The 13,817-nt window shown below is 43.7% G+C and overlaps 1 protein-coding gene across 1 annotated transcript in view; it reads left to right on the forward strand.

Annotated features, from left to right (window-relative positions):
- Positions 1-701: 701 nt before the first annotated feature.
- Positions 702-13,817, forward strand: part of LOC124619430 — a 641,742-nt gene continuing 628,626 nt past the window's right edge. Inside the window, exon 1 of the mRNA XM_047145805.1 lies at positions 702-992. Within this exon, the coding sequence (XP_047001761.1) occupies positions 926-992 (67 nt within the window). The 5' untranslated portion in view covers positions 702-925. The remainder of the gene's footprint in view (positions 993-13,817) is intronic.

Here is a 13,817-nt window from a genome sequence, read left to right on the forward strand (position 1 = left end):
CGCTGATGCAGCCCTGGAGAATGGCGTATTGTATCACAGCCGTCCACAATACAAGCACGAAGACTCTTTACATTTGGTACCGGGGTTGCGTAGACAAGAGCTTTCAAATGCCCCCATAAATGAAAGTCAAGAGGGTTGAGGTCAGGAGAGCGTGGAGGCCATGGAATTGGTCCGCCTCTACCAACCCATCGGCGACCGAATCTGTTGTTGAGAAGCTTCGACTGAAATGTGGAGGAGCTCCATCGTGCATGAACCACATGTTGTGTCGTACTTGTAAAGGCACATGTTCTAGCAGCACAGGTAGAGTATCCCGTCTGAAATCATGATAACGTGCACCATTGAGCGTAGGTGGACGAAACTAAAATGAGCTCTAACATGGAAATTAAGCATTTCCGGGCACATGTCCACACAACATCTTTTCTTTATTTGTGAGTGAGGAATGTTTCCTGAAAGTTTGGCCGCACCTTTTTGTAACACCCTGTATAACATGGAGCTAATCTGTCGGAATAATACTGGGATGTCCTCAAATCAACGCCGAGAGCATCAGCGCCAGTCGCGGTGTAACTTCACGGCTAGTGGAGTCTCGAGGCAGCCAGGAACCACCGACCGACGCGGCTGGGCCGAGGTGTGCGCGCCTGCGCAGACTGGCGCCGCTGGCGTACACAGCGGCGCCGGAGCGCCATTGCTGCCGCCGACGTCGCCAGCGCCGGAGTAGTCGACGCCGCGTCCCACCGCGTCGCGTCGGAGCAGCTCGGGAGCGGACGGAAACAGCCGATCAGTCCGCGGCGCGGCGCGTGAGTGTCGTGGTGTCTGCGCAAACCGTCGCGCGCTCTCCAGTTTCTTGTTGTTGTCGGCGAGCGCGCCTCACCGCCGTGACTCTGTGCTCTCGAGTTTCGGGCAAGTTTCGTTGAAGTTTTTAGCGACCATGGCGACGAGTTACTCGAGAACTGGATTGCACGTCCTGTTTCTGTGCGCCATCTACCTCACCACAGGTAAGTTCTTCGCCCACTGGGAAGGGAAGAAAACTATATCTCCGACCGCTTTTCCTGATCTCATAACAAAACTGAATCCGTAACTGTCAACAAAGACGCAGAAGTACTGCTGATCAGCCTTTCCTTTGTTCCTCCTACAGTGAAGTGTACTCCCTAACCCCACAGGCTGTCTTTTTTACTCGCAAGCCAGCGGCAAGAAAGAAATATACGCCTTCGCGTTACTATACAATTTATGCACATATACTTACATTCTCACTACTGGGCGTCATGCCATTTGGCGCAAACCATCTGATGTTTAAATCCAAAGTATTTACTGAGTTACATTTAAACGTATTTAGCAAACACGGTACCCTAAGTTCAAAAGCAATGTATACCCTGAGATAGAATCTTTCTCATTTTAACAACATTTTCCTGAACGCAGCATTCCAAATCCACACCCTTGCCAGAGGCGGCAATGCTACACAACCAACAATATGAACATCCAGATATTCTCTCACTTAAATGCTCCAGTGACAGTAGAATGTAATACAACCTACGATTGCAGTCTCTGTTGGGATTAAGAGGTTCACAATTGTATTAATTACTGTTTGTGTTGACACTCATTTGTCGGTCGAAGTAATGATTCAGCTACAGATAAGAAATGAATTTAATAAGCTTCCACCTTTGGAATGATTTATGTCAACTGCCACAAGTATCAAAAACAACTAAATAGAGGTTCTTGATATCTTTCTAAGCAGCTAATACTATCAGCAAGATAGTACATAAGCACATATTTTGATAGATTGTCATCTAAATAGCTTTAGTACTCATAAAAGTGTCCCGTCTCCTTGCAGAACTAGGTCCTGTTGATTGTTTAACAAGGTAAATAAAGCACAGTCTCGACTCGCTGTCTTAAAAAACAGAGTGACTATCTTCTCTTTTTTATTCTGGATTTGAGTTTTAGGTCATTCAAGCGGTATAATTACAGGTTCTAGTTGTTTCCAAGTAACCATCAAATGATCTGTTCAAAAACAAGGATATCAGGGATTGTAATATACTGGGAAACTAAATTGTGAAACTAACTAACTTTCATACAGAAATATTCGTACGTCATTACACTGCACAATAATTCGCAACCTGAACAGGCATGAAGACCAGCGCACGGTGGAAACATAACTGTGCTCTGCTTGTTGCAGATGAAAATTACAGTTATCTATATAGTTGTATGAAGTTAGTGTCTCTTGACTCGTAAATATAAGATCATACTTGTTCAAAGTATAAAATTGATTGTCAGAGAAGGTTTTCTCATGGGGAAACAAATGAAAATTACCTGACTTCTGGAGTACGTAAGACAGACGTACACCAAAATCAAGACTTATAACGCCCTCCTGTAGACGCGGTCCACGCGAGCAGCAGATTATTTACTGGCGGTCGCAAGTGATTACCGACCAGCCAAACTGCAACCACAAAAAAAGAAGAGGAAATCTTTTGAAAAATGCTTGGTTCAGAAATCGCTCTGTTTATTTAACCACGCTAGGGCTTATATTTTTAAGAAAATTATTAATTCCAAGCTCTTAAGTTGTATACACGCGTAATGTATTCAAGTACGTCTGGGTGTGTATCTAAATAAAAGTTTAATTCTATTACGGTACCGAGTCTTTTAATGACCCTTTTCTCTTAGTTATTAAACTAATCTTCTGATGAGATCTTAGTGAAGACTCGAAAACAGTAATGACAATTTGTATGATATCTGTCTCAGATACACAACTAATATTCTATAAGGCTTTAACGTAATTATTATAATCAGCTCCATACATGAACTGCCTCAGAATAACAATGACATAACATATAAAGCGAAATTTAGGGTATATTCTTGATGCAGGTTAGTCCTTGTTTGGTCTTTACTGTGTTGCTGATTCCGAAGATATTCTGTGTGGTATTACTGCTAACGTGCAGCTAGACCAGAGTTTCTCAACCGCCGTGTCACAATGACGTGTCGCGAATACATATCAGGCGTATCGCGGGATTTTTCGTGTCTTCTAATTTTCCGCAAATAAAAATATCTGAAATATGAAAATTTATCGCCAAATCTTTTCTTGGAGTTACTCAATTTGCAAGAAATCACCTATACTTAACTACGCACAATAATAGAAAAATGTGTCGTATATACTTTATATGTTTGCATTTCTACATCTAGAAAAAAGTTACGTGTAAGGGTATCGCGAAAATTCGAAATGTATTTTGATGTGTCCCAGAAATGCGTTTCTGTCGAGAAAGTCATCTCGAATGACTACAGGTTGTTTAAGGTATGCCTAAGAGTTTTGGAATCAATCTTTCTCGGTCTCTATTTGCTACTTCTGGGACGCTAAGCACAGGAAGCACGTAAGATGTACCGTATTGGTCTGAAGGATTCTTAAATGATAATAACATCAAAAGTACATCGACAGTTCAGACGTAAAGTTTGTAGCCGCTGTGCCAACACAAATTAGCTGTACTATTTAGTTTCTACACGTTTTTTCCACTTCTACTCCTCGAAACATTTTCTCCTATTGCAATAACGAGGGGTATCTGACGCTCGTTTCAGATGTACCATGTGTTCGAGAAACAATTTATGTGTTATTGCTACGAGACAGCATGTACTTCCGGTTGTAAAATTGACCGCCCACGCCGTTCCAACGTTAGTGGCGAGAAAAGTTGCGTATTAGCTGACTGTTTACAAGAAGCACAAATCTATAGAGTTTCAGTCAAGTATTAAATAAGTCTCCTCCTATTCGCATGCAGACATATGTATCACACAATTCAAACATAATTTTCATCACTGGTGTCTTTGTCGCAGGGAAGTCTGTATTGTTGTCCAGTAGCTTCTCATTATTTATTAAATTCAATTACCTAAATGAGACTTACTTCACATTCGTTAATGTGTCGTTTTAATGAGTTTAGTTGAGAATTATTTCATTTGCCGTACGTCCTGTGCGCAGATTAATGACTGCACTTTGGACCGGCCTCCAAAAATTTATGTAATGCTAATAAGACCATGTTAGGAAAACCGAGCACTGTGTTTTGCCAGAATATCAGTAGACGTCATTCTTACAGGGAGATCATCGTCTGTTTGTGATCCGCTCTCGACAACTTCGTGCTTTGATACGATCAGCCATAAACGATACGCTTAACTAGTGAGAGAAGTATTAAAGATTATTTACAGTCATGGCCGCTGAAGAATGAATAACGTGTCAACGTCAAAGTAGTTACTTTCAATATCATTACACCAATTGCTTTTTCATTGAGTTATCACATAAGTAGATATATTGTCTTATAACTGATAATAATCTGACGTAAGGAAGGCGATTCTTCAGTTACGAGGCTGAGGAGGCGAACAAAACCTAACAGAACAAATAGAGCACAATGAAACCGTCTTGCCCTGTTTATGTACCACAACCGAATTCGATTAGAATGATATGCTGCTCCTTCACCCTGTCTACTGTGACGTCTCGCTTTGTGTATAGTGTGTCTACTAAGCTGCTGCAGATCAAATGTGTACAGAATTCTGTGAAAAAAAAAAGTGTGGAAGTTTTCTTTACTTTCTCACGTTCTATTTATCTTTCTCTCTTTGTCCAGTGTCATCCCTTCCTCTTCGTACCCCATCACATATTCGACCCCCACAAAAACAATCACCCCCTACCCCTTTGCTACAAAGCCCCTCCCCCCCCTCCTCACACACACAAAATGGTTCAAATGGCTCTGAGCACTATGGGACTTAACATCTATGGTCATCAGTCCCCTAGAACTTAGAACTACTTAAACCTAACTAACTTAAGGACATCACACAACACCCAGTCATCACGAGGCTGAGAAAATCCCTGACCCCGCCGGGAATCGAACCAGGGAACCCGGGCGTGGGAAGTGACAACGCTACCGCACGACCACGAGCTGCAGACCCCCCCCCCTCCCCCCCCCCCCCCCCACACACACACCAAGAGTTCAGACTCATGTATAAATGGTCGCGAACAAATACGTAGGTAATATCGCTTTCATGTAAAGTAAAATTTCTTACATGGCTGTGTAAATGTGACAAAAAATCCTCGATTCCTGTCACAGCCATCACTATACGTGCGCTCCTAGGAAATATAATGTATTTTTTCTTCATATTACACTAATACTGAGTGAACTCGAAAGAAAACTGCTTCGGCGTCATCACGCAATATAAAATTGCCTCTGAGACATATGAAGTGAAAAATAATGCTACTCACTGCTACCACATGTAACTACTTTGAGACGCGAAGTTTATTTATTCTGGTGCCTCGGAAGACATTTTAGCTTAATGTTTTGTATTATATGGGTAAAATGAATTCAAAGACTATTTCAGCCGAACTGTTTACACGGAAACGTTGTTGCAACATCATTAAGAGCAGTTTGATTAATGAAATGTAGCTCTGCCAAGGAGAGAATGCAGATTATTCTCCTGCGATATGGCCATCCTAGCCAAACTTTTGCCGCCTCGTTTTTATATTTACAGGAATGCAGCTGTAGTCCAAATTATCTTCTAGTGGTATTTCGGCTGAGAGCCCTCCTGCCATCCTGTGAGCCTCAGGAATGGCGGTGCATCCCGCACTCCCGTATAATAGTGGTGACTCGTTAGCTACGGCTGCATTCCCAAATTTTTGTAGAAGTAGCAGATCGCGACGGAAACGTTTGCAGTCGCTTTTACCATTAGGTGGTGTTTACGACGTAACGTCTTCAAAGCGTAATAGCACGATTGCCGTACTTCACAGTGCGCTGATTGCTTTTTCGTTATGTTATCACAATTCTTGAATCGAATTTCGCAAACGATCAATTCCCTGTCTAATGAATATATCAAATTACGCTTAAAACCACATATCCTCGATATTATTGAGACATTTGACGCTGCAAAGAAAATTCCACGGGAGTCGATTGTTTAGGCTGCTCCTACTCACACTGCAGAAAAATTGCTTCGAATTTAAATTCATGAACCAAAGAAGGAAAATAAAATCAACTGGCGACTCATTTAGGCCCACCCGGGTGTTGTGCAAGAGTTACTGAATCAGGAGGAGCGCTGTTGGACTTTCGATGGGGTAGTTGTATTAAGAGAGCGAACATAATGCGAGAATACCACGATTGTGATTGCATATTGAAGAAGTCACGACATGAATGCAAAAACTATTACTGGTAACTCTGTTTCTACCTCATATAGGACCACCTTGAGGACTGCTGCAGCGGAATAGTAATTCACCTGACAATATTGTTGGCGAAACTGATTTTTCGCAGTAGCTGATGTGAAGATGTTTCATTCCTAGGTTTGAAAATTGTCATCAACAGTGAAGTCTTTCGTAAACATAAGGTGCAAGTACGAGCTTTAAAGTTGAAGCTCGTAAACTGGTGATCCACCGGCACTGTTTCCATCACTAGGTTAAGGACACAGCTGTAAATCGAAGTACAGTCCTGAATTAATACACTACGATAAATACACTGACAGAAATGGAAAGTATTACTCTGTGGAGCACCAGTCCTACATTTACGTGGGCATGCTCAGAATTAATGCCTCCGATTTTTAAGAGAAAACTCTTAAAGCTTTTTAAATGAAACAGACGTTATTAACATTCTACGTCTTTATTCTTCATGTGTACATACTTATTTCTCAACAACGCCACCCAGCCAATGAAAACATTTCTCCTAAGGAGGGATCAGTTCGTTGGTATCCTCACCGTAGAATGTCTGATTTGTAGAGGGTGCTACTACTTCACCTACGCTTGCACCGCTGCATCACTATCAGAGTGAAGTCCTCAAGGGTTTTAACTTTTTGAAACAGATGTGAATCGGAAGGGACTAAGCCGGGACTGTAAGTAGTATGGTATATGACAGTGAATCCAAGGAATCTTTGTAGATGTTGCAGCACTCGGGTGTGGTCTCGCATTGTCATGCTGATGGAGAGAGTGCTCTATGAGTGGACGAAGTTTTCGAATTCGAATCTCGACTGCAGCATGCTGTTTCTCAGGGACCGACATAGTTACGTTACACACGTTGGGAGTCCCCTTGCGACAGAGGATTGCAAATATGTAGACACGAAGAAAAAAGATGTAGAGATGTTCATCACATAACGAGTATTAAATTATTAAACTTTCGTTCCGTTTGGAAGTGATGTCTATCCTGAACATCAGCGTGACATGCGAGTTTCTCAAGCAGGGAAACACACTGCATTACTTGTGGCACGTCCGAATGCCCACTTGAGGAACTTATTCCGGTACCTGAAACACATTTTGTATCAGTTCTGAATATGACTGGAGGCTAGTATGAATGTTTATCTTTCCATTGGATCCCTGACACGAACTATTTGCTTCAAATGAGGGGCAATCAAGTATCTATACAGTCCTCACGTACGAGGTTTTGTTCATGATTCCAATGTACCACATTATTCCAAACTCTTTTGGCTGCAAAATCCTCTTTTTCAACATAATCTCCGTGAATGAGACGGCCTTGGGTCACCTTACTTGGACGGCCTGTACGCTTACATGATACCACTCCACAGGTCGACGTGGGACCCAACGTGTAGCTACATTAGTAACCTCCTCATCATCCACTTACTGCCTCCCACGGAGCGCATACTTCATTGGGCCAGATGGAAGCCAGAAGGTACGAGATCCGGGGAAGGCTGAAACGGGAATATTTCACCATATGCCAGAACAAAATCCGCATTACTTCAACGGAAATTGGCCGAGAAAAAAAATTTTGCGGTGTTTACTGAATGTCCCTCGTATTTTATGGTTTGAGTTGGAGTGTGGGCTCTGGCGTTATCATGCTGGGCTGTGCTAATCGGTATCTTGGTCCAGAAGGGTACAACAATGAGGCTTACCATTATTTGCCAAATCCTGGTGTGCAGTCAGCCTCCCTTCAAAAATTACCAAATTAGTTCTGTTGCCGTATTCAGCAGCACCCCACGCTGTCGTTCCTGGAGATTGAGATGTGTGCGAGTCGAGAATCGCTGCTTCATGCGACCGTTTAGCCGGTCGCCAACGGACACACCAGGCATCATTACCACCGCCACATCCAGAAGGTAAACACCATAGACTGGTACTCAATACTTCAGTTGAGTCTGGCTCTACACGATGTCAGTATTTGTCCTCTCTGGTCAGAAGTAAGTTCCACACGGCAAATCGAGATCTCAACCTAGCTGACAGCACTCTGACTGTAATCTCTTCCAGATATCAAATAATCGGCCGCTGTGGCCGAGCGGTTCTAGGCGCTTCAGTCCGGAACCGTGCTGCTCCTGTGGCTGCAGGTTCGAATCCTGCCTCTGACATGGTTGTGTGTGACGTCCTTAGTTAGGGGACTGATGACCTCAGATATTAAGTCCCATAGTTCTCAGAGCCATTTTAACCGGATATCAACTGTCGTCCACTCGTCTATTCATCAGAGCCAATCGGGCAGTTCAACGAACTTCTAGTAGTGTCCTTCTGAACTCTTCTTCGGACTGTACTTGTGTCTTGAGTCCATCTCGTCACTACTTGCTGGGCACGTAGTGCGCTGCAGCCAACTGTTTGCCCGGCCTTTGGGTATGACGCTGCCAGTACCTTATGCCAGTGATTCAACTTTGCTGGAAGTCCGAAAGATGACGATGAGCTGCACTTGCACGTCCTTCGTGGATGTTGATTTGATACCTGCACGTGAAACATTCCAGTGATGTCATTCCCCCCTCGCCCCAATAGCTATCACTCACTCACTCCAGCGTCTTCTCCCTGTTTGTATTATTTCTTATGTTCCCATGCAGGGAGAAAGATCACGATAGGAAGCAAAATTAACTGTGTTTTAGTCTCACATTTATTATTGAGCACGCTATGTACCTGTAACCACCTACGCTAAATATGGATGATCGATGGATTGAATGACTGTGGGTGTAACTACAAGCGCGTGGAACTGCGCCAATTCAGATGGACCTTTACGGCTGTGCTCTGCGGCGGAGATTTGGAAACAGCGGTTGAACTTTCAAAGCTGACTTCAGATGCCACTCGGGTGAGTCGTCAGAGTCCTATCTGGACGGATTTTCATAACGGGCTCGTCTGCTTTCAGGCTTACGCGCTTCCGGCGCGTTCGTTCGAATTTTATACGTTGAATCGACCGAAAATTTTGTGAATGCATAAGCAGGCGTCTTCTCTCCCTTCCTCGAATTGAAGGAGATTTCTGGAACCACTAAAAAAATCGGAATTTGTCTTGACTGGATGGTTAGTGGTATTTCGATCCCTGTACTCGGAGGCGAGGCTGTTTGATTTTAGAACAGTAACCGGAACACTGACGAATCGAGTCGAGTCACTGGCCGTGAGTATACTGCGCTGTTTCTGTGCTCATTTAGGCAGCAATTTTGGATGTCAGCTAGCTCAGGCTTTTCGAGTTAGCAACCCACTATAACTTAAATGCAGTTCGTTACATCGTTATGGTTTTATCAGAAGCATAAATTTTGCTATCATTCCACTAAATTCAGACTTGTTCTCTACCCAGTCACGATTCACCTACTTTATCACGTCGCTGATCATGTTCGTATTCAACTTTGGCTAGAAAAAGGTTGAATATTGTCTCTGGTGATTCTGTGAGTGACTGACACCCGTATGTAAGCGTACCCGCGTCCATGTTGCGGTTCTGAACCAGCCCAATTCCTGCTGGTCGAATGTGATAGATACAGTTTGTCTTTACAGGAGCATGTTTTTAGAATTTTCATACGTGTTCCATGTTTACTTGAAAGAGTAGGATCCTTTTGTTAATGAATGTGTTCCTTTCATAAATTTAGTTTGTTAAAATTTTCGCCAGTGTGCATACTAGCATACTATCCCTGGTCCTGTGTCACTAACCTCAAGCTTCCTCTAACAAAACTTTACTAGAAAATAGTTAACAAAGCTCAGTAACTGATGGGTCGATCCTAAATCCAGGAGTTATATTTCCGTTTCGCGTTTTTCTTTGTGTTGAAAACTAAGGCTAAATTCATTTAATACTACTAGAACTGACGACTTGGTACTCAGGGGAGGCAGCGAATCTTATACAATGCATTTGTTCAACAGGAAGTTCATGGCAACGAAACGTTCCTGTTATAGAATGAAATACAAATACTTAAATGTTTTGTGAAGTAAAGAAACAGTGAGCGTCCATTTGACATCCCGCAGGTATGGACACACAGTAGTATCAATTATTAGAGGAAGAAAGAATGGAAGATTAGGCTAAGTGCAGATGATGGAAATCTAACCTGCGGTTAGAAATCGAATATTCAACATACAACAGATCATATGAACGCACGTTAAGAAGTGTTCATGGGCGTTAGTACAGCATTCACAGACGCAGATAAATGTGCTTGACGCCCTGTTACAGTGATCAATTCCGACCGTGTGCTGCTGAGCTGACTGTGCGTTTCTGTCGTGACCAGACTTTTTTTATATTTATGTTATTTTTCTTTGTTGGATGATGAAGGAAATGAGTGAAACCAAATGCCAGAATACTGACATCGAGCTCCTAGTCGGCTAAGTAGAAGACAGCGTGGTAATATAGAATTGTAGTTGCATAGTATAAAATTTTGAGACGGCGGATTGGGAATAATTGATTTTGATCCTCTGCCAGGGGAATGACCCAAGAAAGAAAGTAAGAAAAATTTTACCTTTAACAAGTACACTTTCATTCATATCATACGAAGTGTATATTAAGTCTACCTCGACAAAACTTTTGGTAAATGTAGGCCAAAGTCATACTCTGATGTAGTGGATCATCAGTTGCGAGTAGCATTTATAATTGTGAGCTTTCCTTCTAAGATGTCTTCGTGTTTAAATGCATCTCTCATTTGAACGTAGTTGTCAAGTACTACAGCATCTTCTACAGTGTGTTCAGTACAGCTTACAGTTACATCTAATGAACTATGTACAGTAGTATTCTCCGAGTATTAACAGCTATACCACAGGTACACTCAACACACCTATAAGCTCAAGTTACCATTTAGATAATTATCTTCTTTTCATAAGTCATTTAGTTGCCGCCGTACGCTCTCATTAAATTTTCCCACACGTCAAATGATCCATCACTTACCATGACATAAGCAAGCCAAAGGTCTTGATTTTGGTACAGTATATCCAAAGATCTTCACATACAGTAGAATCTATAAAAATTCCTGCGTCTCAATCTTTTCATAAGCACGAATGTTTATAGTCTGAGTAAAATAGCACCAGCATCACAAGGGGAAAAAATGCTTCTAAGTGTAGTACAAGGAATCTCAGTGTTGTGGATTTTGTATTCTAATGTATCTTTGCTATCGAGAACTCCGGCGCAATAAGGAACATTGCCAAGTGTTTAAATCCTTGAGCTTATTCTATCCAGTTTTCATCGTCTGGTGTTACGTCACAATGTCTCTTAATTTTATCCACAAACAGATGCGAACTTGCCAAATAATTTCAGAAATAGTCGATTTTACAATTTCCGCCTTTGAAAATCCGCTCACAATTTATCTGAAAGCTAAGCAGACTAGGAGAGAGTGACCACAGCGACTATACACACCGCTCATCATCTGAATTCTTCTGAAATTCGATCGCTTGCTCGCGTGCGCCAGCGCCCGTAGCATCTGAACTTAGACTTACAGAGTTTAATGACCAATCGGTAGTGTGGTCATTAGAACTGAGCACAAGCTCGGATTACGAAAGAAAATCGTGGGTGACAGTTTTAAAGTGACCTACCGGGAATTAACTGGAGCGATATAGAAAATATCATGAAAAAGTTAAATCTGAATGGACGGAAGGGATCTGAACCGTCGTCTTTCCGAATGAGAGTCCAATGCGTTAACAACTGTGCCACTTCACTCGGTATCAGTTTGGGATCAGTGTCTTCGTTATGTAACGCTTTGTTTACGTCAGTGTAGTTCGTCTGTTAAGTGAGGTATTCCCTTCGTTGTTATCAGACATTCCACAGGCAGCCTAAGGCACGAGCCTGTGACTGGAGTACGGGCCTCACTGCAAATAGAGTGCAACCATTCTTCGCCGTGGCACTAGGAGGACGAGTGTGGATGGTGACCCGACCGCCTTTCATCCCTGGTAAAGAATACCGGTATTGACCTGGTAGCACGATGATCATATCTTTGACCGTCCTGTACGGACTGGAAAGAAGGAAAATTCCCGCTCCTTCCCTGCGTCGAAGCAGTGACCCGGTAGACCACAGCGGCTGCAGACCCCGCATATCATCCGAGTACTAACACATCAATGCTTTGTGCTACCTTCATACACTACTGGCCATTAAAATTGCTACACCACGAAAATGGCGTGCTACAGACGCGAAATTTAACCGACAGGAAGAAGATGCTGTGATCTGCAAATGATTAGCTTTTCAGAGCAATCACACAAGGTTGGCGCCGGTAGCGACACCTACAACGTGCTGACATGAGGAAAGTTTCCAACCGATTTCTCGTACACAAACAGCAGTTGACCGGTATTGCCTGGTGAAACGTTGCTGTGATGCCTCGTGTAAGGAGGAGAAATGCGTACCATCACGTTTCCGACTTTGATAAAAGTCGGATTGTAGCCTATCGCGATGGCAGTTTATCGTATTGCGACATTGCTGTTCGCGTTGGTCGAGGTCCAATGACTGTTAGCAGAATATGGAAACGGTGGGTTCAGAAGGGTAATACGGAACGCCGTGCTGGATCCCAACGGTCTCGTATCACTAGCAGTCGAGATGACAGGCGTTTTCAAGACAAAAACCATCTGCACGAACCGAACAGTTCGACGACGTTTGCAGCAGCATGGCCTATCAGCTCGGAGACCATGGCTGCGGTTACCCTTGACGCTGCATCACAGACAGGAGCGCCTGCGATGGTGTACTCAACGACGAACCTGGGTGCACGAATGGCAAAACGTCATTTTTTCGGATGAATCCAGGTTCTGGTTACACCATCATGATGGTCGCATCCGTGTTTGGCGACATCGCGGTGAACGCACATTGGAAGCGTGTATTCGTCATCGCCATACTGGCGTATCACCCGGGGTGATGGTATGGGGTGCCATTGGTTACACGTCTCGGTCACCTCTTGTTCACACTACGGCACTTTGAACAGTGGCCGTTACATTTCAGATGTGTTACGACCCTTGGCTCTACCATTCATTCGCTCCTTACAGTTCATCAGGATAATGCACGACCGCATTTTGCAGGTCCTGGATGGGCCTTTTTGGATACAGAAAATGTTCGACTGCTGCTCTGGCCAGCACATTCTCCAGATCTCGCACCAACTGAAAACGTCTGGGCAATGGTGGCCGAGCAACTGGCTCGTCACAATACGCCAGTCACTACTCCTTATGAGCTGTGGTATCGTGTGCATGGCCAGCTGTACCTGTAAACGCCATCCAAACTCTGTTTGACTCAATGCCCGGGCGTATCAAGGCCGTTATTACGACCGGAGGTGGTTGTTCTGGGTACTGATTTCTCAGGATCTATGCACCCAAATTGCTTCAAAATGTAACCACATGTCAGTTCTAATATAATATATTTGTCCAATTAATACCCGTTTATCATCTGCATTTCTTCTTGCTGTAGCAATTTTAATGGCCAGTAGTGTAGACACTAGAGACTGACCAGTTCGCTTGTGCGCGTCGTACAGTAGGGAATCCCCAAAGGCGGCCTGTTGGGCAGCGAGTGCAGGCTCCCCGAGGTTAGCCACCGCCGACGCCGGCACGACCATCGACCGGCTGGGCGACGCGCCGCGGCGCTAGGCGTCGGGGCGCTCCACAGGTGACCGTGGCGTCGCGGCCTCGCCACTACTCCCCTCCCCACTCCACTCGTCTCCTTTATATAAGGCCGCGTGTGGCGCCCCCATAACTTCCTGGG

The sequence above is a fragment of the Schistocerca americana genome, chromosome 6 (assembly GCF_021461395.2).
Source record: "Schistocerca americana isolate TAMUIC-IGC-003095 chromosome 6, iqSchAmer2.1, whole genome shotgun sequence".
In the NCBI taxonomy this organism is placed as follows: domain Eukaryota; kingdom Metazoa; phylum Arthropoda; class Insecta; order Orthoptera; family Acrididae; genus Schistocerca; species Schistocerca americana.